This window comes from Mastigoproctus giganteus, chromosome 1 (assembly GCF_048544385.1).
Source record: "Mastigoproctus giganteus isolate SK-2022 chromosome 1, ASM4854438v1, whole genome shotgun sequence".
In the NCBI taxonomy this organism is placed as follows: Eukaryota; Metazoa; Arthropoda; class Arachnida; order Uropygi; family Thelyphonidae; genus Mastigoproctus; species Mastigoproctus giganteus.
Window position 1 is genome coordinate 77357284 of NC_143575.1, and position 25122 is coordinate 77382405.

A 25122-nucleotide genomic window follows, 5' to 3' on the forward strand; every position below is an offset into this window, starting at 1 on the left:
TAGAGAAGTACACGAACCTGAGACATGAAGTCAAGGAGATGTGGCATATGCAAGAAGTTACGGTCATCCTGATCATCGTGTCAAACACCGGTATGGTGCCAAAGACCCCTACATGGCAGCCTAGCTGCAATAGATCTCGCAGAGAACACCCACAAGTAATTCCAGAAAGTCGCAATCCTGAACAACTGTAGGAAAATCGGAGAGTCCTCGACCATTAGTTACACCAGACATAACAACCACCCTGTGTACTTGGTAGCAGTACCCGTCACGGAGTGGAATTCCCCATCAGGGAGAAATAATATAAGAGCTATAATAATAATAATAATAATAATAATAATAATAATAATAATAATAATAATAATAATAATACAATACAATACAATTTTATTTATCAAGAGAATTCGTTTACAATAAATACAATAATAATAATAATAATAATAATAATCGCTCTATATAAGAACAGTACAATACAATACATGGAAAGTTATCTCAGAAAATAAAAATAAACAAATGAAATAATAAAAAAAATAATACCTATCAAATAAGAAAATCGCTTGATTTCCTTATAATTTTTCCTTTATACAAAATAAAATTAAAAAAAATAATAAATAAATAAAGTTCATTGGTTAATATTTTAGTTTGTAACCTGCAACACAATACAGTGTTAATTTTTTTTCACAGTTCCTATAAAGTATAGACTCCCTTACTTTACTTTAAATTATTCACGCCCACGATTCAAAATGAAAGCCGTAATTCATTTTTATTCACTTCTGTTGACTTCTGTTTATGTATAGGTGGTGTCCTCATCAATTTGTAGGATGGATACATCTTCCGCGCATGTGCATTGCACACTTCCTGTAATCATCATACGAAGGAACTATTGTTAGTCTAAAATAAGCATTTCTTAGCAATGAAGGTCTTCTTAAGGAATCTTTGACTGTTGTGGTCGTCGTTTATATTCATTGTGCATTATGAATTCATGTTTTATGAGTGGCTTAAGGAGGTGTATTTCGTTGTCTTGATTTGAAAAATACTTCGTTCTATCATGGGTAAATTAAAGGCCTTTGAAATTGTTTTTGATGGAAATAAAACTGTCTATTATCCTGGTCAGCAGGTTATTGGAAAGTGTGTGGTGGATTTACGCGGAGATATGAAGATGAAAACACTTCGAATATACATGCGTGGTGTTGCCAAAGTTCACTGGACGGAATCGCGAAGTACTGGTAACAGATTGGGAGCATACACAGAACACTACAATGCCGAAATTGAGTATTTTTTTAAGCGGCAGGTTCTTTTTGGATCAGGTGAGAAAAGTTAGCCACTTTATTTTCATAAATCCTACAAAACAGACTAGTACCTTACGGCCTATACTCCAGTTTACGGTACCCCTCGTGTTTCGCAATGTGATGAACAGAAGGTTGCGTGAAGGACGTGAACTGAAAAAAACAGTTGTAATTAGAAGGAAAAAAAAAAAAACAGTTATAAGAGGGGTCATGTTTTTAATCGACTTTCATTTGTGTTAGTGAAAAATGGTTATGTTTTTACGCGACTTCAGGAGGGATCCAAGCAAAAACTGGTTGGCCACAGCCAGGAAGAGGGGTACCGTAAACTGGAGTTTACCCTAGACGCTTCAGCAGAATTAACTGTGGTGTTTAGTTTTCGGTTTACAGAAACGTGGTTATTTAATTTTGATTTGTTTTTTAGGCAAATAAAAGTCGATTTTTAATTATGATTGTGATTTGTTATGATAATTTATGGTAGTGCTGACTTGAACGCGGTGCCAACTATTCGTTAGTATCGAGTCCTGTGCTTATAGGGGCTTCCTCACAAGTCTGTTAAGTCCGTATTTTTTTTTTTATTACTATATTTTTTATTCCGAAAATGATTTACGATATACAGTAAGCTTTTTAAAATCTGGCAACATCGGTGATTGCGTGATGCCGGATTTTAGAGAGGTATACCTAGTGGTTTGAGCACTGTTTCAGAATTTCATTTCAATAAATATTATAAATACGTATACCCGAACTTAAGTATATCTGTAATTATTTATATTTACTAAACGATAGTACTAGTGGTAAGATGTAAATAACTTCAATTTGTTACATTAAATGTAAACAAATGACAATAAACATGGTTGCAGCAGAAGTCAATGGATATTCTGCGAAAAAAATTTCAGAGAAAAAAATACTTCCGCAGTGGAGAATAAGAAACAATTAATTATTCTTCTTAATAAGGAATAAATATAACGAGGCAGTCTTTATCAGCCAATACGTTGTTTTACTTTTAATAATGTACTGTTGGGAAATTCAATGCATGTAATAACAAAGATTGCTGCTTCATTTTTATGCGAAACAAGCGGTCACTCACCATGCCTTCTCTTCTGTGGTGTTAGCATTAGTAGAGGCATATGATGCAAGAAAGCAAGCTTATGCAGTATCAGCCAAAAAAAAAAAAAAAACTCCACTCCCATTTCACCCCTCCGTTCGTTCAAAATACCTGTCCAGCTGAACCTTAAATTTATTTAGGCTATCAACTTCCACAACAAGGGATGGAAGTCTGTTCCACCAACCAACTACCCACTGGCTAAAGGCAAATTTCTCCACATCCTACATCTGTCTTTCCTCAATTTGAATTTATGTCCGCTCAGGTGATTATTCTGAGCAAGAGGAAGAATCCCATCGGCATTGAGCATACTCAAACCATTCAAGGCTTTATATACCTCTATCAGATCAACTCGCCGGTGCTTAGTCTACAGACACTGTAATTTGCAAAACTTAAGCCTTTCTTCATAAGAGCAACCCTTTGTTCCATTCACTAATCTTGTTTCCTTCTCGGTACTCATTCCAGCAGCTCTACATCCTTCTTGAAATGAGGACTCCAGATCTGTATACAGTACTCAAGGTGTGGCCTGACCATTGCCTTATAAAAGGGAATAATCACCTCCTTATCCCTGCTAAAAAAAATTCCTGTATATCATTGATAAGACACCATGAGCTACTCTTGCAGCCTGTCTGCACTGCTCAGAAAACTTCATATCTGCCTGCACAATTACCCCCAGGTCCTTTTCATTCTCTACCACTGTCAGTGTAGTACCACAGAATTGATACGTTGCTCTGGGGTTGCTGTTTCCCATATGTAGTACTTTACATTTGTCAATGTTAAACTTCATTTGCTACCTCTCTGCTCATCTGCTCAACCTTTCCAGATCCTGTTGCAGCAGCATAGCATCAGTAGTGTCCTTAACAACCCTTCCAACCTTTGTATCGTCTGCAAACTTGGACATTAAGCATCATTTATAAATACAGAAAACAACAATGGACCCAACATTAGTCCACGATGAGCAGTGTCCATGGATTACCACTCTCCATCTTCTCCCACTCCACCATCCCTTTATCCATAGCAGCAATTTACCTCCAATGCCACACTGCTCCAATTTGTGCAGCAGTCTTCCATGTGCAACAGTATCAAAAGCCTTTCTAAGATCCAAATATATAATATCAAAGTTATTCCCTGCATCCAGTTCTTTTGTGATTGCATCATAGTATCCAATCAAATTGGTCAGGCAAGACTTTTTTCCCCTTAACAAAACCATGCTGTGTCCGAGCTATAACTAAAGTCTTGTCTAGATGATCCTGCAGTATTTCGTTAACCAGTTCCTCCATTAATTTTCCTGGAACAGAAATTAAACTCACAGGTCTATAATTACTTGTGTCAGCCTTTGATCCCCCTTTGTGAATTGGGGTCACATTTGCACATCTCCAGCCCATGGGTACCTCCTCTGAGTCCAAAGAAGCTCTAATAATTATGGCTAAGAGTTTGCTTACTTTCTTTGCTGCCTCCTTTAATGTAACTGGATAGATCCCATCCACCCGTGGTGCCTTTTTTATGTTTATCCTCAACAAATTCTCCTCCACTTTCCTCAGAGTTATTACACAATAATCATCTAGCTCACTGCTAGAATTTACTTCACCTTTGGCATTCCGCTTCCCGAATAACTCCATGTGTGAATGTAGATGCAAAATACTCATTTAGTTTTTTAGCCACCTGAGCAGGATATGCAACTGTTGAACCATCAATATCCAGTGGACCAATCTGATTCATCCCTTTCCTTCTAGAGTTTACATAAGTAAAGAACTCTTTGCTGTTTTTCTTTGCATCCTTTGCCAAGGATTTATCATAATTTGCCTTTGCCTACCTAATCTCCTTTCTGACTTGGTTACAGACCAGCTTATATCTATCATAGGCTTCCATGTCACCCATTAATTTATATGTATCCCATGCATTTTTCTTCTCTGCCATATGTCTCATTAGTTCATCTGACATCCATTTAGGCCTAAACCTTGAACAATATTTCTTAGTTGGTATGTAAAGCCTAGTAGCTTCCAAGATAAGTTCTTTGAATGGGTCCCATTTTGAATTTGCTGTTGGTAACACCATCAGTTGGTCCCACTGTATAGAATTGAAATAGTGTCTCAGACCATCGTAGTCGCCTTTACGAAAGCAAAAACCCTTCCCTTTACCCCTGATGGTAGTTACCTCTTTAAGTAAATTCCACCACAGCACACTGTGATCACTGCCACCTAGATGTTCCTTTATCTGCAGATTCTTAATGCATGAAGAATCACTACTGATAATCAGATCAAGAGTATTACTCCCTCTAGTTGCCTTCCGAACATGCTGATGTAGAAAACAATCATCCAATAAATCCACAAAATCCTTGCTAGTGTGTGTGAGTGACCAACCCACGAATTCCAGTCAATATCTGGGAAATTAAAACCCCTCATTATAAGACTCTCTGATTTACTGGCCCACTCTATTTCTCTGTACAGTTCCGTATTATACTCATCAGAGTCATTAGGCCTATAAAAACAAAGGTAAAGTGCAGCCATTATCAACCCACTGCAGGATGGAAACCTCCTCAACAATTCATGCTGAGGGAAATGGACCATAATCTGCCCCGCTGGTCCAGTGCGGGTTGGTAGATCGACCGTATTCAGCAGTCAGGGTCTTGAACCCCGGTCTACTCAAAAGAGCGTGTGCTACTGCACTCCAGCTCCTGACCACTCGGCTACGGAGGCTTATTAAGGGATCCTCTTACCAAGAGAGGCTTAAGTTCTGCAAATTGCAGTGGCTGGAGACTAGGCACCTGCGCGGTGATCTGATTGAGGTGTATAAGGCCTTGAATGGGTTGAGCACGCTTAATTCTGATGGGATCCATTCACTTGTTCAGAGGCATTTGGAGGGAATGGTGTGTTTTTTTTTTTTTTTTGGCTGATGCTGCATAAGCTCATACACTCTTGCTTTCTTGCATCACATGCCATTACTATAGCACACTGCTACTCTCAATTTCGATCTCCCAATGCTTATGTCACACCAAACTGACTCGACACTGCACTGTCCAGCGATGTTGACTGGCTTCACTTCGTTGGATTTTGTTTCTTAACTAATAGCATAACCCCTCCTCCCTTCCTATCCTGGCACTGCCTCCGTAGCCAGATGGGAAGGAGCAGCAGTGTGTAGCACACGCTTCTTGATTAGACCGGGGTTCGAGCCCGTGACCACCAAATATGGAGGATGCGAAAAAGTCAATGAATGACCACCGCATATCCCGGAGCAATATGGCCTTAGTTGCTAATGCTCCTAAAAACCAAACAACAAACAAACATCCTATCCTGGCTATCCTTTCTGTACACATTGTACTTCCCAAATTCCAGTTCTGCATTCCTTATATCTATGTGACACCATGTCTCTGATATCCCAGCAATACCTCAAATTCATCAAATTTATTTACCAAACTCCTAGCATTGGTGTACACGCAAGTATACATGCACCTGTTCCTATTCTTAGCTATCCTAACAAAACCCATGTGTTTACTTGTACCACAATGACTCCCAGCAGTCTCTGAAATACCCTGCATCTTGTTTTCCAGGCTGCTGCTCATTCCTATAGAAGCAGTGCAAGAATCGCTTTCACCTCTGCCAGTGGCTACTGTTAATCTATTAGTCCTTGTATCCCACCAAGCTTGCAGTTTTCCGACACACCTAACACTGCCTCGATAGCATCAGCAAATATTCCTGCACCCTTTCTGTCCCATTCCCGTAGAAGCTCTCTCCTGTTAACAAGTACAGACCAGGCTGAAAAAAATTCTACCCCTTGAGCTTTGCACAATCTTTCCAGGGCTGAGTTAGTATAGAATGAGAAGCCAAGTGAGGGGCCTTTGATCTGCATATTATTTTTCTCCTTGTTATAGTCATTCATATGATGAGTTGTGTGACTAGTTATGGCAGCAAAAAAAAAACCCTGGTTGTATGGAATTAAATCTATTGTTTCTGTACATCAGTAAGGCAATCTTAAGGGCAGAGGTTAACCATAGATTTAATTAAGGGTACATCTATTTGGCTGTACCCACAATGGACATTTTTCAGTCTGTCTTTGCTATCACTTGTCCTAAAGTGACATCAAATTCACCAGCTCAAGTAAACACTGTATAACCAGCAACATAGGTGTAATTGTAAGTGCAATCTGTGATAAGTTAAGTTTACTGAATAACAAATAGCACTGAAAGAGAGAAATTCAAAGGTATAATTTAGCGAAATTTACATGGCCCAGTTAAGATCTTTGCAGGAACACTTTGTGCTTTTTTTTTTTAGATAGGTACATGTATACTTGCATGTATACCAATGCTAGAAGTATTGTAAAGAGATTTGAAGAATTTGAAGTGTTGGTCAAGACATCAAAGGCGGATATTGTTGGGATAGCAGAGATGTGGTGTCACATAGATATTAGGAATGCAGAACTGGAATTTGGGGAGTACAATGTGTACAGAAAGGATAGACAGGATAGGAAGGGAGGAGGGTTTTTTTTTTTTTTTATGTGAACCCCAAACACGAGAGGTATTAGAACCTATAGTACTTAGTACCGTGCTTGGGTTGGAGATTGAGAAGACGAAAGAAGATATTTGTTGACATTGGACTTGAACTTCTGTAGATTGTAATTTTCAGGAAATACGTGTGAAGGAAGGTTGTTCCAGAAAACGGCAGTTCAATGAATAAATGAGGAAGATGAAAAGTTGGTTCTGTGGGTTTGAAGTTGGACAGTAAATGGATGTTGGCTGGTGGCGGCACGTGTTCGGACTGTTTTGAAAGAGAGAGCGGGAATTATAGAAGCTAATTCAGAAGAACAGTGCCCATGGAAGTATCTGTAGAAGAGGCATGCAGCAGAAACAGTGCGTCTATGAGACAGCGAGTGGAGAGACTCTGTTAGAGATGAATCATTAATTAACCTAATTGCCCTCATCTGAATGGAATCAAGAAGCCTGAGAGAGGTTTTGGGGGCACAACCCCAGATGTGGGAACAATATTCCACGGCAGGGCGGATTTGCGATTTATACAGAGTGAGCAGCTGTTTGGAAGAAAAGTAACGCCGAGAGCGAAAGAGAAAACCAGTTTTTTAGATGCAGAGGAAGCAATATTTGTAATGTGCTTGTGCCAAGAGAGATTAGAAGTCAGGGTAATCCCCAAAAGAGATATATCATTTTGCCTAGAAATCGGAGTGTTACAAAAGATAAGCATAGGAGCAGAAGAATCCTTTTTGCGAGATATAAGACAAGACTGAGTTTTAGAAGGGTTGAAATCAACTAAGTTGTCTTTGCCCCACTGGAGAATTACCTGAAGATCGGCATTTAAGGAATTGGCAGCAGATTTTCGAGAAGTTGAAGCTGATTGAGCAGGACAAGGTTTCTCAAAATGGAAAGTTGAATGCAATGTGCTATCATCGGCAAAACTATGGATAGGATTTCCAGTCAATGGAAGAAGGTCATTGATATACAAGAGGAAAAGATTGGGGGAAAGAACTGAACCCTGGGGGACACCAGCATTAGTGGACAAGTTAGAAGACAGAGAGCCATCAACCATCACCCTCAGTGAGCGATCAGAGAGAAAACTGGATAACCAATTACTAAAAACAGTTGGCAAACCATAAGATGGAAGCTTGTTTAGAAGACCTTTATGCCAAACATGATCAAAAGCCTTTGAGATGTCAAGAGCAACTACTTGTGTTTCACCGAACCTTTCCATTGAATTAGTCCATAAATGGGTAACATAAGCCAGAATATCACCAGTGGATCGACACTGACGGAATCCATACTGGTGATCGTTGATCAGACGGAAGGTTTCTAGGTAGTTTAAGAGTTGGCGGTTAATTGATTTCTCCATTACTTTAGAAAGAGTAGAAGTAATTGCAATGGGACGATAGTTGTATGGGAGGGATTTGTCACCCTTTTTAGGAACTGGCTGGATATGAGCAAATTTCCAAGCAGAAGGAAAAACACCTTTGGAATAAGAAAGTGAAAAAAGGTGGCAAAGAATAGGAGTAAGTTCAGGAGCACAGGTTTTGAGAACAAGTGGAGAAATACCATCAGGACCTGGAGCTTTCTTAGCATCAAGATTCATCAAAATCCTTCTGATATCCTTTTGACGGAAGACCACAGGAGGCATTGAATGGAGTGTGTTGGGAATGGTGGGAGGTGTTTTTCCAAGATCATTAATACATGAGCTGGAAGGAAAATGGGATGCTAGCAGGTCAGCTTTATCCTTGGCTGAAGTGACAACAGAGCCATCTGGTTTGGACAGAGGTGGGAGCAGAGATGGGCAAAAGTTGCGGCCAATAGCTTTGGCAAGAGACCAGAATGCTCGGCTACCATTAGGGCAAGAAGCAAGTTTTCTACTCTTAACCTGTTCAAACTCTAGTTTGGACTGATTAATAACTGCTTTACAATTGTTGCGAGCTTTGGTGTAGGCAGAAAATGAAACTGAAGAATTAGAAACAAGCCAATTACGATATGCAACATTCTTCTCTTGGACAGCCTTAGCACATTTATTGGAAAACCAAGGTTTAGATAAAGGACGAGATTTTAAAGTGGAGTGTGGGATAAAGGATTCCATTCCTGCAAGAATAATTTCGCTGACACGATCTGAGCAAACGTTGACATCAGAACTTTTGAAACAGTAATCTGACCAAGGAAAAGATGAAAAGAAGTCTCGCAGGTCATCCCATTTTGCATTCTTGTAATGCCAAACAACACGAGGTTGGGAATAGCCATGAGATAAAGGTTCCATTGGAAAAGAGACAATCACCAAGTTGTGATCTGAAGTGCCTAAAGGAGCTCTCACTTCGACCGTGTACTTGGAAGGGTTGTTTGTGAGAAAAAGATCAAGCGTATTGGCTGTATGATTAGGATTGTCCGGTATTCTTGTAGGTAAATGAACAATCTGTGCTAGGTCATTAGTAATTGCAAAAGCCTCAGCATCTCGACCTGCTGGGTCGGTGTGACTAGAAAATGGAAGCCAGCTGGGGTTGTGAACATTAAAATCACCAAGGAAAATTACCTCACTGTTAGGAGAGTTGGACTGGAGAAAGTCAAGTTGCAACGAGAGGAAGTCAAAGAGCTCCAAGTGATTAGTCGAGTTGGGAGAACGGTAGAGACAACAGATGAATTTTACACAATGAGGTAGAGAGATTTTAAGCCAGAGAAGATCAAAGAGAGGAGATTCCAAATTGCCAAGTCTCTGACATGGAATATCAGAACGGTACATATGCACAAGTACCACCTTTGAGGCGAAAGGAATCATACAGTGAATAATTTGGGCATCTGAGATGAGCAGTAGTTGAATCAACCAATAACTGAGATTCTGTCAGAAAAAGTACATGAGCTTTGGCAGACTGCAAGTGGAAATGGACATCGTTGAGATTAGAATTGAGACCACATATATTTGTGAAATGAATTAGGAAGTCCTTGGGAGGTTTAGATCTTTTCGCAGATAAGCTTGCTCTATTAGTTCGACAATTCATGGTGTATTCAATAGTAAGAAAAAGTGGGTGGGACATGCTGTATGAAGTAATGAAATTTTTGGATATGGCATACATGTGGTAAGAATATAGCCAGATCCTTGACATAACGTCGCCTCGACAATGCTCCCCGCATACACACTACTCGGACTCCCTCCAGTCACTATCTGGCAGAGTAGGCGCCTCCGTAGCCAGGTGGGAAGGAGCAGCAGTGCGTAGCACACGCTTCTTGATTAGACCGGGGTTCGAGCCCGTCACCACCAAACACGGAGGATGCGGAAAGGTCAGGGAATGACCACCGCATAACCTGGAGCAATATGGCCTTAGTTGCTAATGCTCCAAATAAAAAAACAAACAAACAAACAATCTGGCAGAGTAGAGGTAGCAAGATTATACACTAGCTGATCCGGAAGCCTCCTAGAGAGTTACCAATAGGTTTGGTCCGGTGTACTAACTAGCGGCCGGCCTGCGAAAACCGTTATGCTGTTAATTAAGAAAAACATAAAATCAAAAGAAGTACATCTAGTTGATATAGATGAACAGTGCACTGTTGACTCAGTTTGGTGTGACATAAGCACTGTGAAAGCAAAAATAAGAGTAGGAGTGTGTTATAGGCCTAATGGCTCGATTGAGTACAATGAACAATTGTACAGAGAAATAGAGTGGGCTAGTAAATTGGAATGTCTTATAAAGGGGGGATTTTAACTTCCCAGATATTGACTGGAACTTTTGGGTTGGTCACTCTCACACTAGTAAGACTTTTGTGGATTTATTGGATGATTGTTTTCTGCAGCAGCATGTTCGAGAGGCAACCAGAGAGGGTAATATTCTTGATCTGGTTATCAGCAGTGATCATTCGTGTATTAAGAATTTGCAGATAAAGAAACCACTAAGTGGCAGTGATCACAGTGTACTGATGTGGGATTTACTTTTTTAGCATTAGCATTAGTAGAGGCATATGATGCAAGAAAGCAAGCTTATTCAGCATCAGCCAAAAAAAAAAAAAAAAAACAACCACTACTCCCATTTCACCCCTCAATTCGTTCGAAATACCTGTCCAGCTGAGCCTTAAATTTGTTTAGGCTATCAACTTCAACAACAAGCGATGGAAGTCTATTCCACAAACCAACTGCCCGGTGGCTAAAGGCGAATTTCCGCACATCTATCCGACATCCGTCCTTCCTCAATTTGAATTTATGCCCTCTCAGGTGATTATTCTGAGCAAGAGGAAGAATTCCATCGGCATTGAGCATGCTCAAGCCATTCAAAGCCTTGTACACCTCTATCAGATCACCTCGGCGATGCCTAGTCTCCAGGCTCTGTAATTTGCAAAATTTAATCCTTTCTTCGTAAGAGCAACCCTTTGTTCCATTCACTAATCTTGTTGCCCTTCTCTGTACTCGTTCCAGCAGCTCTACATCCTTCTTGAAATGAGGCCTCCAGACCTGTATACAGTACTCAAGGTGTGGCCTGACCAATGCCTTATACAAGGGAATAATCACATCCCTGTCCCTGCTAGAAAAATTCCTGTATATCATTGACAAGACACCATGAGCTACTCTTGCAGCTCGTCTGCACTGCTCAGAGAACTTTATATCTGCCTGCACAATTACCCCCAGGTCCTTTTCATTCTCTACCACTGTCAGCGTAGTACCACAGAGTTGATACGTTGATCTGGGGTTACTGTTTCCCATATGTAGTACTTTACATTTGTCAATGTTAAACTTCATTTGCCACCTCTCAGCCCATCTGCTCAACCTTTCCAGATCCTGTTGCAGCAGCATAGTATCAGTAGTGTCCTTAACAACCCTGCCAACCTTTGTATCGTCTGCAAACTTGGACATTAAGCCTGATACACCATCATCAATATCATTTATAAATACAGAAAACAACAATGGACCCAACACTGAACCCTGAGGAACTCCACTAATAACATTAGTCCACGTTGAGCAGTGTCCATTGATTACCACTCTCTGTCTTCTGCCACTCAACCATCCCTTTATCCATAGCAGCAATTTGCCTCGAATGCCACACTTCTCCAATTTGTGCAGCAGTCTTCCATGCACAACAGTATCAAAAGCCTTTCTAAGATCCAAATATATAATATCAAAGTTATTCCCTGCATCCAGTTCTTTTGTGACTACATCACAGTATCCAATCAAATTGGTCAGACAAGACCTGCCCTTAACAAACCCATGCTGTGTCTGAGCTATAACTGAATTCTTGTCCAGATGATCCTGCAGTGCTTCTTTAACCAGTACCTCCATTAATTTTCCTGGAACCGAAGTTAAACTAACAGGTCTATAATTACTTGTGTCAGCCTTTGATCCTCCTTTGTGAATTGGGGTTATATTTGCACATCTCCAGTCCATGGGTACCTCCCCTGAGTCCAAAGAAGCTCTCATAATTATGGCTAGGGGTTTGCTTACTTCCTTTGCTGCCTCCTTTAATATAACTGGATAGATCCCATCCACCCCGGGTGCCTTTTTTATGTTTATCCTCAACAATTTCTCCTCCACTTTCCTCTCAGTTATTAGAAAATCATCTAGCTCACTGCCAATGTTTACTTCACCTACGACATTCCCCTTCCTGAATAACTCCTCATGTGTGAATGTAGATGCAAAATACTCGTTTAGATTGTTAGCCACCTGAGCTGGATCCTCAACTGTTGAACCATCAACATCCAGTGGACCAATCTGATTCATCCCTTTCCTTCTTGAGTTTAAATAGGTAAAGAACTCTTTTCTGTTTTTCTTTGCATCCTTTGCCAAGGATTTCTCATAATCTGCCTTTGCCTGCCTAATCTCCTTTGTGACTTGGTTACAGAACAACTTTCTTAAAGATATAATTACCATTAGGGGTAAAGGAAAGGGTTTTTGCTTCCTTAAAGGTGAGTACAGTGGTCTCAGACAGTTTTTAAATTCTGTACAGAGGGATCAACTGACAATGTTACCAACAGTAAATTCTAAGTGGGAAGCATTCAAGGAATTAATCGTGGAAGCTACTAAAAGTTTCATACCTATTAAGAAATATTGTTCAAGGTTTAGGCCTAAATGGTTATCAAATGAACTAATGAGACTCGTGACAGAGAAGAAAAATGCATGGGATGCATATAAATTATCAAGCGACTCAGAAACCTATGGCAGATATAAGCTAGTCTGTAATCAGGTCACAAAGGAGGTTAGGCAGGCGAAGGCAAATTACGAGAAATCTTTGGCAAAAGACGCTAAGAAAAACAGCAAGGATTTCTTTACTTATATAAACTCTAAAAGGAAGGGGATGAATCTGATTGGTCCACTTGATATCGATGGTTTGACTGTTGATGATCCTGCTCAGATAGCAAACAAACTGAATGAGTATTTTCCATCTACATTCACACATGAGGAGTTAAGGTTTGAAAATGCCACAAGGTTATCAAATTGTAGCAGGGTGCTTAATGATTTTGTAATAACTGAGAGCAAAGTGGAGGAGAAATTGTTGAAGTTAAACATAAGAAAGGCACCTGGAGTGGATGGGATATATCCAGTTATATTAAAGGAGGCAGCAAAGCAACTAAGCAAACCCTTAGCCATAATTATGAGAGCATCCTTGGACTTGGGAGGTCCCCACGGACTGGAGCTGTGCAAATGTATCCCCAATTCACAAAGGGGGATCGAAGGGTGACACGAGTAATTACAGACCAGTTAGTTTAACTTCTGTTCCAGGTAAAATAATGGAGTCACTGGTTAAAGGTGCATTGCAGGATCATCTAGACAAGACTGCAGCAATAATTCAGACACAGCATGTGTTTGTTAAGGGAAAGTCTTCTCTGACAAATTTGATAGGATATTATGATGTGGTTACAAAGGAACTGGATGCAAAAAGTAATTTTGATATCATATATTTGGATTTCAGGAAAGCTTCCATGCACACTGTTGTGCATGGAAGACTATTGTACAAATTGGAGCAGAATGGTATTAAGGGTAAGTTGCTACAATGGATAAAAGGATGGTTGAGTGGGAGAAGACAGATGGTGGTAATTAATGGGTGCTGCTCTTTGTGGACTAATGTTATTAGTGGAGTCCCACAGGGTTCGGTGTTGGGTCCTCTGTTGTTTTGTATATTTATCAATGATATTGATGAAAGCATATCAGGCTTAGTGTCGAAGTTTTGAGATAATACAAAGGTTGGCAGGGTTGTTAATGACAGTAATGGCAGTGTGCTACTGCAACAGGATCTAGATAATTTGGACAGATGGGCTAAGAAGTGGCAACTGAAGTTTAACCTTGACAAATGCAAAGTACTGCATATGGGTAGAAGTAACCCCAGAGAAACGTACCAACTGTGTGGTACTACACTTAAGGTGGTAGAAAATGAAAAATACCTGGGAGTAATTGTGCAGTCAGATATGAAGTTTTCTGAGCAATGCAGACAGGCTGCAAGGGCAGGTCATGGGGTTTTGTCAATGATATATAGGAATTTTTCTACCAGGGAAAAGGAGGTGATTGTCCCTCTGTATAAGGCAATGGTCAGGCCATGCCTTGAGTACTGCGTACAGGTCTGTAGGCCTCATTTTAGGAAGGATGTAGATTTGCTCGAGTGTGTACAGAGAAGGGCAACAAGATTGGTAGGGGGAATGAAGGGATTCTCTTACCAAGATAGGCCTAAGTTCTGCAAATTGCAGCAGCTGGAGACTAGACACCTGCGCAGTCATCTGATTGAGGTGTATAAGGCCTTGAATGGATTGAGCATGCTGAATTCTGATGGGATCCTTCCACTTGTTCAGATTACGAACCTAAGGGGGCATAAATTCAAATTAAGAAAAGACAGCTGTAGAATAGATGTGCGGAAATTTGCCTTTAGCCAGCGGGTGGTTAATTGCTGGAACAAACTTCCATCTGTCGTTGTGGAAGTTGATAGGTTAAATAAATTTAAGGAGGAACTGGACAAGCATTTGGAGGGAATGGTGTGATTTTTTTTTTTTTTTTTTGGCTGATGCTGCATAAGCTCATACACTTGTTTTCTTGCATCACATGCCACTATTACTACTATTTTCATCTGCTTTTACAGCCAGCAGGATTTGAATTGCATTAATAATGCTGTGGTCTTAATTTTTACAGCAGAATAAACTTGCCTTTGTAATAAGTTGCCGTGGTATGTACTACTCTCAAAAAGATGGGCTTGCCAAAAATATAATTAACTGTTTGTTTAAAAGCTGAAGGTGTTATGACAGTCTGTTTCGGGGCTAATTGCTTCCCTATCTGATAGATGGTCTCACTAGAGACCATCTATATGATTATATTAACTTTGAAAGCTCTGATTTTGTACACTGTATGGAGCTTACATTGAACAACATCTTTACAGCTGTTTTGTCAGCACGTTGCCACTAGACTACCAGCTATTTGACGATGGACCAGTTTACCCTGAAACAGGCTGATTAACCTTTTGGTAAGGCTTTCTGTTTGAAAGTAGTGCAATACCAGGAAAACTCATTCAAAGTCAAGTTTGTTCTACTGTGAGAATTAAGTCCATTATATTGTCTTTGCAATTAAACTGTTTTTCCAGCCGGCAAGACTTAAAGGACAAAATAATACTGCATTTTATAAAGAGAGAAATGGCACCCTATTTTTCATGGATTCTTAATGACACATGCAATCGTTGATACAAGTGGTCCTTGAGGTTGTCACAGACATTCTCTCAGATATGCCAGACAAGCTGTTCTTGCTACCTGGGAGTCTAAAACGCTGATGGAACTGATATTCGGGTGACACTCAAGTCAAGTGGACCCAATTTCGGCTAAGTCCTGAGGGTCTATGACAGCCAAATCCTCTGCTTGCACCTTCACGATGGTGGGACTGTTAGTAATCCTGGGTATAACCTTCATGCACAAGTACATGGTGGGTGACCACCCAGGTGTGAACCAATGTAAGCAGGAGTCGAGGTGTGGTGCCCACACCACATGGAGGAACGCCACCCCTTTATGTTACCAGGCAGTACTAGGTGGTAGATGACTCTCATCAACCGGTGAAATACCACCACTTTGCTTATTGGAGGCTTGAAGTGGTGGAACCCATGTTTAGTCTCTAGAGCTAAGTTCCGGCCAACCCTTCCCTATCTCTTCCATCATGCAGTATGATTGATGATTTTTGAGGTTATGATGAATGTCGTGGCGAGATCCAATATTCCTTACATTTCGAGGGTACAGCTCTAAAACGGTGTTCACACTAAAACGGTGTTCGCAGGCCGGCCGCTAGATAGTACACCGGACCAAACCTATTGGTAACTCTCTAGGAAGCTTCCGGATCAGCTAGTGTATAATCTTGCTTATACAAGTGCAAGCTTATCTGCGAAAAGATCTAAACCTCCCAAGGACTTCCTAATTCATTTCACAAATATACGTGGTCTCAATTCCAATCTCAACGATGTCCATTTCCACTTGCAGTCTTCCAAACCCCATGTACTTTTCCTGACTGAATCTCAGTTATCAGTTGATTCAACTACTGCTCATCTCAGATGTCCAAATTATTTGCTGTACGATTCCTTTCGCCTCAAAGGTGGTACTTGTGCATATGTCCGTTCTGATATTCCCTGTCAGAGACTTGGCAATTTGGAATCTCCTCTCTTTGGTCTTCTCTGGCTTAAAATCTCTCTACCTCATTGTGTAAAATTCATCTGTTGTCTCTACCGTTCACCCAACTCGACTAATCACTTGGAGCCCTTTGACTTCCTCTCTTTGAAACTTGACTTTCTCCAGTCCAGCTTTCCTAACAGTGAGGCAATTTTCCTTGGTGATTTTAATGTTCACAACTCTAGCTGGCTTCCGTTTTCTAGTCACACCGACCCAGCAGGTCGAGATGCTGAGGCTTTTGCAATTACTAATGACCTAGCACAGATTGTTCATTTACCTACAAGAATACCGGACAATCCTAATCATACAGCCAATACGCTTGATCTTTTTCTCACAAACAACCCTTCTAAGTACAAGGTTGAAGTGAGAGGTCCTTTAGGCACTTCAGATCACAACTTGGTGATTGTCTCTTCTCCAATGGATCCTTTATCTCATGGCTATTCCCAACCTCGTATTGTTTGGCATTACAAGAATGCAAAATGGGATGACCTGCAAGAGTTCTTTTCTTCTTTTCCTTGGTCTGATTACTGTTTCAAAACTTCTGATGTCAACGTTTGCTCAGATCATGTCAGTGAAATTATTCTTGCAGGAATGGAATCCTTTATCCCACACTCCACTTTAAAATCTCGCCCTTTATCTAAATCTTGGTTTTCCAATAAATGTGCTAAGGCTGTCCAAGAGAAGAATGTTGCATATCGTAATTGGCTTGTTTCTAATTCTTCAGTTTCATTTTCTGCCTACACCAAAGCTCGCAACAATTGTAAAGCAGTTATTAATCAGTCCAAACTAGAGTTTGAACAGGCTAAGAGTAGAAAACTTGCTTCTTGCCGTAATGGTAGCCGAGCATTCTGGTCTCTCGCCAAAGCTATTGGCCGCAACTTTTGCCCATCTCTGCTCCCACCTCTGTCCAAACCAGATGGTTCTCTTGTCACTTCAGCCAAGGATAAAGCTGACCTGCTAGCATCCCATTTTTCTTCGAGCTCATGTATTAATGATCTTGGTAAAACACCTCCCACCATTCCTAACATGCTCCATTCAATGCCTCCTGTGGTCTTCCGTCAAAAGGATATCAGAAGGATTTTGATGAATCTTGATGCTAAGAAAGCTCCAGGTCCTGATGTTATTTCTCCACTTGTTCTCAAAACCTATGCTCCCCAACTTACTCCTATTCTTTGCTGGCTTTTCTCACTTTCTTATTTCAAAGGTGTTTTTCCTTCTGCTTGGAAATTTGCTCATATCCAACCAGTTCCTAAAAAGGGTGACAAGTCCCTCCCATCCAATTATCGTCCCATTTCAGTTACTTCTACTCTTTCTAAAGTAATGGAGAAATCAATTAACCGGCAACTCTTAAACTACCTAGAAACCTTCCGTCTGATCAACGATCGCCAGTATTGATTCCGCTAGTGTCGATCCACTGATGATATTCTGGCTTATGTTACCCATTTATGGACTAATTCAATGGAAAGGTTCGGTGAAACGCAAGTAGTTGCTCTTGACATCTCAAAGGCTTTTGATCGTGTTTAGCATAAAAGTCTTCTAAACAATCTTCCATCTTATGGTTTGCCAACTGTTTTTAGTAATTGGTTATCCAGTTTTCTCTCTGATCGCTCACTGAGGGTGATGGTAGATGGCTCTCTTCTTCTAACTTCTACACTAATGCCAGTGTCCCCCAAGGTTCAATTCTTTCCCCCACTCTTTTCCTCTTGTATATCAATGACCTTCTTCCATTGACTGGAAATCCTATCCACAGTTTTGCCGATGATAGCACATTGCAGTCAACTTTCCATTTTGAGAAACCTTGTCCTGCTCAATCAGCCTCAACTTCTCGAAAATATGCTACCAATTCCTTAAATGCCGATCTTCAGGTAATTCTCCAGTGGGGCAAAGACAACTTAGTTGATTTCAACCCTTCTAAAACTCAGTCTTGTCTTATATCTCGCAAAAAGGATTCTTCTGCTCCTATGCTTATGTTTAGTGACACTCCGATTTCTAGGCAAAATGGTATATCTCTTTTGGGGATTACCCTTACTTCTAATCTCTCTTGGCACAAGCACATTACAAATATTGCTTCCTCTGCATCTAAAAAACTTGATTTTTTCTTTCGCTCTCGCCGTTACTTTTCTTTCAAACAGCAGCTCACTCTGTATAAATTGCAAATCCGCCCTGCCATGGAATATTGTTCCCACGTATGGAGTGGTGCCCCCAAAACCTCTCTCAGGCTTCTTGATTCCATTCAGAAGAGGGCAGTTAGGTTAATTAATGATTCATCTCTAACAGAGTCTCTCCACTCGCTTTCTCATAGACACACTGTTTCTGCTGCATGCCTCTTCTACAGAAGAGGCATGCAGCAGAAACAGTGCACAGTTCTTCTGAATTGGCTTCTATAATTCCCGCTCTCTCTTTCAAAACAATCCGAACACGTGCCGCCACCAGCCAACATCCATTTACTGTCCAACTTCAAACCCACAGAACCAACTTTTCATTTTCCTCATTTATTCATTCAACTGCCGTTTTCTGGAACAACCATCCTTCATACGTATTTCCTGAAAATTACAATCTACAGAAGTTCAAGTCCAATGTCAAGAAATATCTTCTTTTGTCTTTTCAACCCCCAACCCAAGCACGGTACTAAGTACGATAGGTTCTAATACCTCTCGTGTTTGGGGTTTACATTAAAAAAAAAAAAAAAAAAGATAGTGTGGAAGAGTGCCTTTAGCCAGCAGGTAGTTGATTGCTGGAACAGACTTCCATCTGTTGTTGTGGAAGTTGATAGCTTAAATAAATTTAAGGCTGAACTAGACAAACATTTGGAGTGACCGGATTTTTTTTTTTTTTAGCTGATGCTGTATAAGCTTGCTTTCTTGCATCATATGCCTCAACTAATGCTAATAATTAGAGCAAAGTGGAGGAGAAATTGTTGAAGATCAACATAAAAAAGGCACCTGGGGTGGATGGGATCTATAGTGTTATATTAAAGGAGGCAGCAAAGGAAGTAAGCAAATTCTTAGCCTTAATTATTAGAGCTTCCTTGGACTCAGGGGTGGTACCCATGCACTGGTTGGATTTGGCGCATTATAGCCTTAGTTGCTAATGCGCCAATAAACCCCAAACCAAACCAAACCAAACCCATGCACTGGAGAGGTTCAAATATGACCCAAATTCACAAAGGAGGATCAAAGGGTGACACTAGTAATTACAGACCTGTTAGTTTAAATTCTGTTCCAGGGAAATTAATGGAGGTACTGATTAAAGAAGCACTGCAGGATCATCCAGACAAGACTTCAGTTATAGTTCGGACACAGCATGGGTTTGTTAAGGGAAGTCTTGTCTGACCAATTTGATTGGATACTATGATGTGGTCACAAAGGAACTGGATGCAAAGAATAATTTTGATATCATGTATTTGGATCTTAGAAAGGCTTTTGATACTGTTGCACATGCAATACTGCTGCACAAATTGTGTTGTAGTGTGGCACTACAGGCAAATTGCTGCTATGGATAAAGGGATGGTTGAGTGGGAGAATACAGAGAGTGTTAGTCAATGGACACTGCTCTTTGTGGACCAATGTTATTAGTGGAGTCCCCCAAGGTTCAGTGTTGGGTCCATTGTTTTTGTATTTATAATGATATTGATGATGGTATATCAGGCTTAATGTCCAAGTTTGCAGATGATACGAAGGTTGGCAGGGTTGTTAATGACACTAATTATAGACAGTACGCTGCTGCAACAGGATCTAGAAAAGTTGAGCAGAGGTGGCAAGTGAAGCTCAACATTGACAAATGTAAAGTACTACATATGAGAAGTAGTAATCCCAGAGTAACGTATCAACTCTGATACAACACTGACAGTGGTAGAGAATGAAAAGGACGTGGGGATAATTGTGCAGGCAGATATGAAGTTTTCTGAGCAGCAGACGGTCTGCAAGAGTAGCTCTTGGTGTCTTGTCAATGATATACAGGAATTTTTCTTGCAGAGATAAGGTGGTGATTATCCTCTTGTATAAGGCAATGGTCAAGCCTCACCTTGAGTACTGTGTACAGGTCTGGAGGCCTCATTTTAAGAAGGATGTAAAGATGCTGGGATGAATATAGAGAAGGGCAACAAGATTAGTGAATGGAACAAAGGGTTGCTCTTACGAAGAAAGGCTTAAGTTTTGCAAATTACAGTGTCTTGAGACTAGGCACCTGCGAGGTGATCTGATTGAAATGAATAAAGCTTTGAATGGTTTGAGTATGCTCAATGCCAATGGGATTCTTCCTTTTGCTCAGAATAATCGCCTGAGAGGGCATAAATTCAAATTGAGGAAAGACAGTTGTAGGATAGATGTGCGGAAGTTTGTCTTTAGCCAGAGGGTGGTTGTTTGCTGGAACAAACTTGCCTCTGTCATTGTATTAGTTGATAGCGTGAGTAGGTTCAAGGGAGAACTTGACAAACATTTGTAGCCAGTGGCTGGGTTAAATGAAGGGTTTTTTGTCAGATGCTATATAAACTTGCTTTCTTGCATCGTGTGCCTTTGCTAATGCTCATTTTTCCAGATCCTGTTGCAGTGGCATACCATCATTACTTTCATTAATCACACTGCCAATCTTTATATCATCTGCGAACTTAAACTTTTATCCTGATATACCTTCATCAATATTATTAATAAATACAGAAAACGACAATTGGTCCAGTGCTGAGCCCTGTGCTACTCCACTGATAACATTAGTCCATGAAGAGCTGCGTTGATTAATAACCACTGTCTTTTCTCCTTCAACCATCCATTTATCCATAGCAGTAACTTTCCCTTAATGCCACACTGCTGTAATTTGTACAGCAGTTTATATGCAACAGAATTAAAAGCTTTCCTGAAATCAAGTACATGGTATCAAATTTATTTTTTGTATCCAGTTCCTTTGTGACTGCATCATATTGTCCAATCAAATTGGTCAAACAAGATTTCCATTTAAAAAACTTGTGCTGTGACTAAAATATGACTGAACTTTGTCTGTATGGTCTGCATTACTTCTTTGATCTGTAACTTCTTTATTTTTCCTCGAACAAAAGTTAAGCTAATAGATCTGTAATTACTTGTCACCCTTTGATTCCCCTTTGTGAATTGGAGATTCATTTGCACATCTCCAGTCAACAGGACTTACCCTGAATCCAAGGATGTACTCATAAATGTGGCTAATGGTTTGATTACCTCCTTTGCCGCCTCCCTTAATATAATTGGATAGATTCCTTCCACCCAGGTGCCTTTTTTATGGTTTAACTTCAACAATTTCTTTTCCACTTTTCTCTCAGTTATTATAAAATCATTTATCTCCTTCTGTGCAGTAGTGCCTGAAGTTTTATAAACTACAGGCACCACTTCTCTAAAGAATTCCTAATGTGTGAATGCAGATCCAAAATACTTTAGTTTGTGAGCAACCTGAACAGAATCATCAACATTTGAACTAATGATATAAAGTAGACCAATGTGATTCATCCCATTCCTTCTTGTGTTTACATAAGTGAAGCACTTTGCCATTTTTCTTTTTATCCCTCTGATTTAATATTTCTCATCTGCCTTTGCTTGCTAACCTCCTTTGTGATTTGATTACAGACTAGTTTATATCTACCATAGGCTTCTGATAACAGACCTAAATGGATGTCAGATGAACAAACTGAGACTTGTGAGAGAGAAGAAATATGCATGCAATGCATATTTCTTCTCTCTCACAAGTCTCAGTTAGTTCATCTGACATCCATTTAGGTCTAAGCCTTGAACAGTATTTCTTGCTACGAAAAGCCTAGTAGCATTCTATGAATATTTCCTTGAATGCTTCCTATTTAGAATTTGCTGAGGTAACATCGTCAGTTGATCCCATTATATAGAATTTAAAAACTCTCAGAGACCACTGTAGTCACCTTTATGAAAGCAAAAACCTGATCACTGCCACCCAGCATGTGTTTTATCTGTATGTTCTTAATGCACGAAGAATCACTGCTAATAATCAGATCGAGTTTTGCTTCATCTGGTTGCCTCTCTAACAAACTGTAGAAAATAGTTATCCATTAAATCCACAGTGTGTGTGTGTGTGTGTGTGTGTGTGTGTGACCAACCCACAAATTCTAGTCAATATCCGGAAAGTTAAAATCCCCCATTCTGATTTACTGGTCTCCACTCTAATTCTGGGTATAGGTGTTTGTTGTACTCATCATAGTCATGAGGCCTATAACACACTCCTACTCTCATATTTTCTTTCCCAGTACTTATGTCAACCGGATGCACTGCATTAGATTTTGTGCTTTTTAACTTAGAGCATATCCCTCTTCTCTCCTCCTATCCTATCTCTGCTGTCTGCAAAAATTGATTTATTTTTTATACAAAAAATAAATACAGTTAATGATTAGATTCTTTTTTTTTTTTTTTCATGAAAACCCTAAACGTGAAAGGTATTAGAACCTATAGTACTTAGTACTGTGCTTGGCTTGGAAGTTGAGAAGACAAAAGAAGATATTTCTTGACATTAGACTTGAACTTCTTTAGACTGTAATTTTCAGGAAATACGTATGAAGGAAGGCAATTCCAGAAAACGGCAGTTCAATGAATAAACAAGGAAGGTGAAAAGTTGGTTCTGTGAGTTTGAAGTTGGACAGTAAATGAATGTTGGCTGGTGGTTGCATGTGTTCAGACTGTTTTGAAAGAGAGCGTGGGAATTATAAAGGCATTTCAGAAGAACAGTGCCCAAGAAAGGTATTAGAACCTATAGTACTTAGTACTGTGCTTGGCTTGGAAGTTGAGAAGACAAAAGAAGATATTTCTTGACATTAGACTTGAACTTCTTTAGACTGTAATTTTCAGGAAATACGTATGAAGGAAGGCAATTCCAGAAAACGGCAGTTCAATGAATAAACGAGGAAGGTGAAAAGTTGGTTCTGTGAGTTTGAAGTTGGACAGTAAATGAATGTTGGCTGGTGGTTGCATGTGTTCAGACTGTTTTGAAAGAGAGCGTGGGAATTATAAAGGCATTTCAGAAGAACAGTGCCCAAGAAAGGTATTAGAACCTATAGTACTTAGTACTGTGCTTGGCTTGGAAGTTGAGAAGACAAAAGAAGATATTTCTTGACATTAGACTTGAACTTCTTTAGACTGTAATTTTCAGGAAATACGTATGAAGGAAGGCAATTCCAGAAAACGGCAGTTCAATGAATAAACAAGGAAGGTGAAAAGTTGGTTCTGTGAGTTTGAAGTTGGACAGTAAATGAATGTTGGCTGGTGGTTGCATGTGTTCAGACTGTTTTGAAAGAGAGCGTGGGAATTATAAAGGCATTTCAGAAGAACAGTGCCCAAGAAAGTATCTGTAGAAAAGGCATGCAGCAGAAACAGTACATCTATGTGACAGAAAGTGGAGAAACTATGTAAGAGATGTCATTAATTAACCTAACTGCCCTCTTCTGAATGGAATCTTGAAGCCTGAGAAAGGTTTTGGGGGCACCACCCCAGATGTGGGACCAATATTCCATAGTGGGGTGGATTTGCGATTTGTACTGAGCGAACAGCTGTTTGAAAGAAACGTAATGCTGAGAGTGAAAGAGAAAACCAAGTTTTTTAGATGCAGAGGAAGCAATATTTGTGATATGCTTGTGCCAAGACAGATTAGAAGTCAGTGTAATCACCAAAAGAGATATATCATTTTATCTAGAAATCGGAGTGTCACCAAAGATAAACTTGTTTGTTAATTGGTTTTTAGGAGCATTAGGAACTAAGGCCATATTGCTCCGGGGATATGCGGTGGTCATTCCCTGACCTTTCCGCATCCTCCATATTTGGTGGTCATGGGCTTGAACCCCGGTCTAATCAAGAAGCATGTGCTACGCACTGCTGCTCCTGCCCACCTGGCTACGGAGACGCCCCCAAAGATAAGCATAGGAGCAGAAGAATCCTTTTTGCGAGATATAAGACAAGACTGAGTTTTAAAAGGATTGAAATCAACTAAGTTGTCTTTGTCCCACTGGACAATTACCTGAAGATTGGCATTTAAGGAATTGGTAGCGCTTATTCGAGAAGTTGAAGCTGATTGAGCAGGGCAAGGTTTCTGAATGTGGAAAGTGGAATGCAATGAGCTATCATCGGCAAAACTATGGATAGGATTTCCTGCCAATGAAAGAAGGTCAATTTACAAGAGGAAAAGAGTGGAGGAAAGAACTGAACCTGGGGCTATCAGCATTAGTGGAGAAGTTAGAGAGCCATCTGCCATCACCCTCAGTGAGCGATCAGTGAGAAAACTGGATAACCAATTACAAAAAACAGTTGGCAAACCATAAGATGGAAGCTTGTTTAGAAGACCTGTATGCCAAATACGATCAAAAGCCTTTGAGATGTCAAGAGCAACTACTTGTGTTTCACCAAACGTTTCCATTGAATTTGTCCATAAATGAGTAACATAAGCCAGAATATCACCAGTGAATCGACACTGACGGAATCCATACTGGCGATCATTGATCAGACAGAAGGTTTCTAGGTAGTTTAAGAGTTGGCGGTTAATTGATTTCTCCATTACTTTAGAAAGAGTAGAAATAATTGCGATGGGACGTTAATTGGATGGGAGGGATTTGTCACCCTTTTTAGGAACTGCCTGGATATGAGCAAATTTCCAAGCAGAAGGAAAAACACCTTTGGAATAACGAGGTGAAAAAAGGC

The 25122-nt window shown here is 40.1% G+C and overlaps 1 protein-coding gene across 1 annotated transcript in view; it reads left to right on the plus strand.

The window, feature by feature from the left end:
- The first annotated feature begins 922 nt into the window (after positions 1-922).
- The window catches only part of LOC150090907 (arrestin domain-containing protein 3-like), a 229872-nt gene continuing 205672 nt past the window's right edge, over positions 923-25122 (plus strand). The window contains exon 1 of the mRNA XM_090380595.1: positions 923-1304. Coding sequence (XP_090236721.1) covers positions 1046-1304 — 259 coding nt within the window. The 5' untranslated portion in view covers positions 923-1045. The remainder of the gene's footprint in view (positions 1305-25122) is intronic.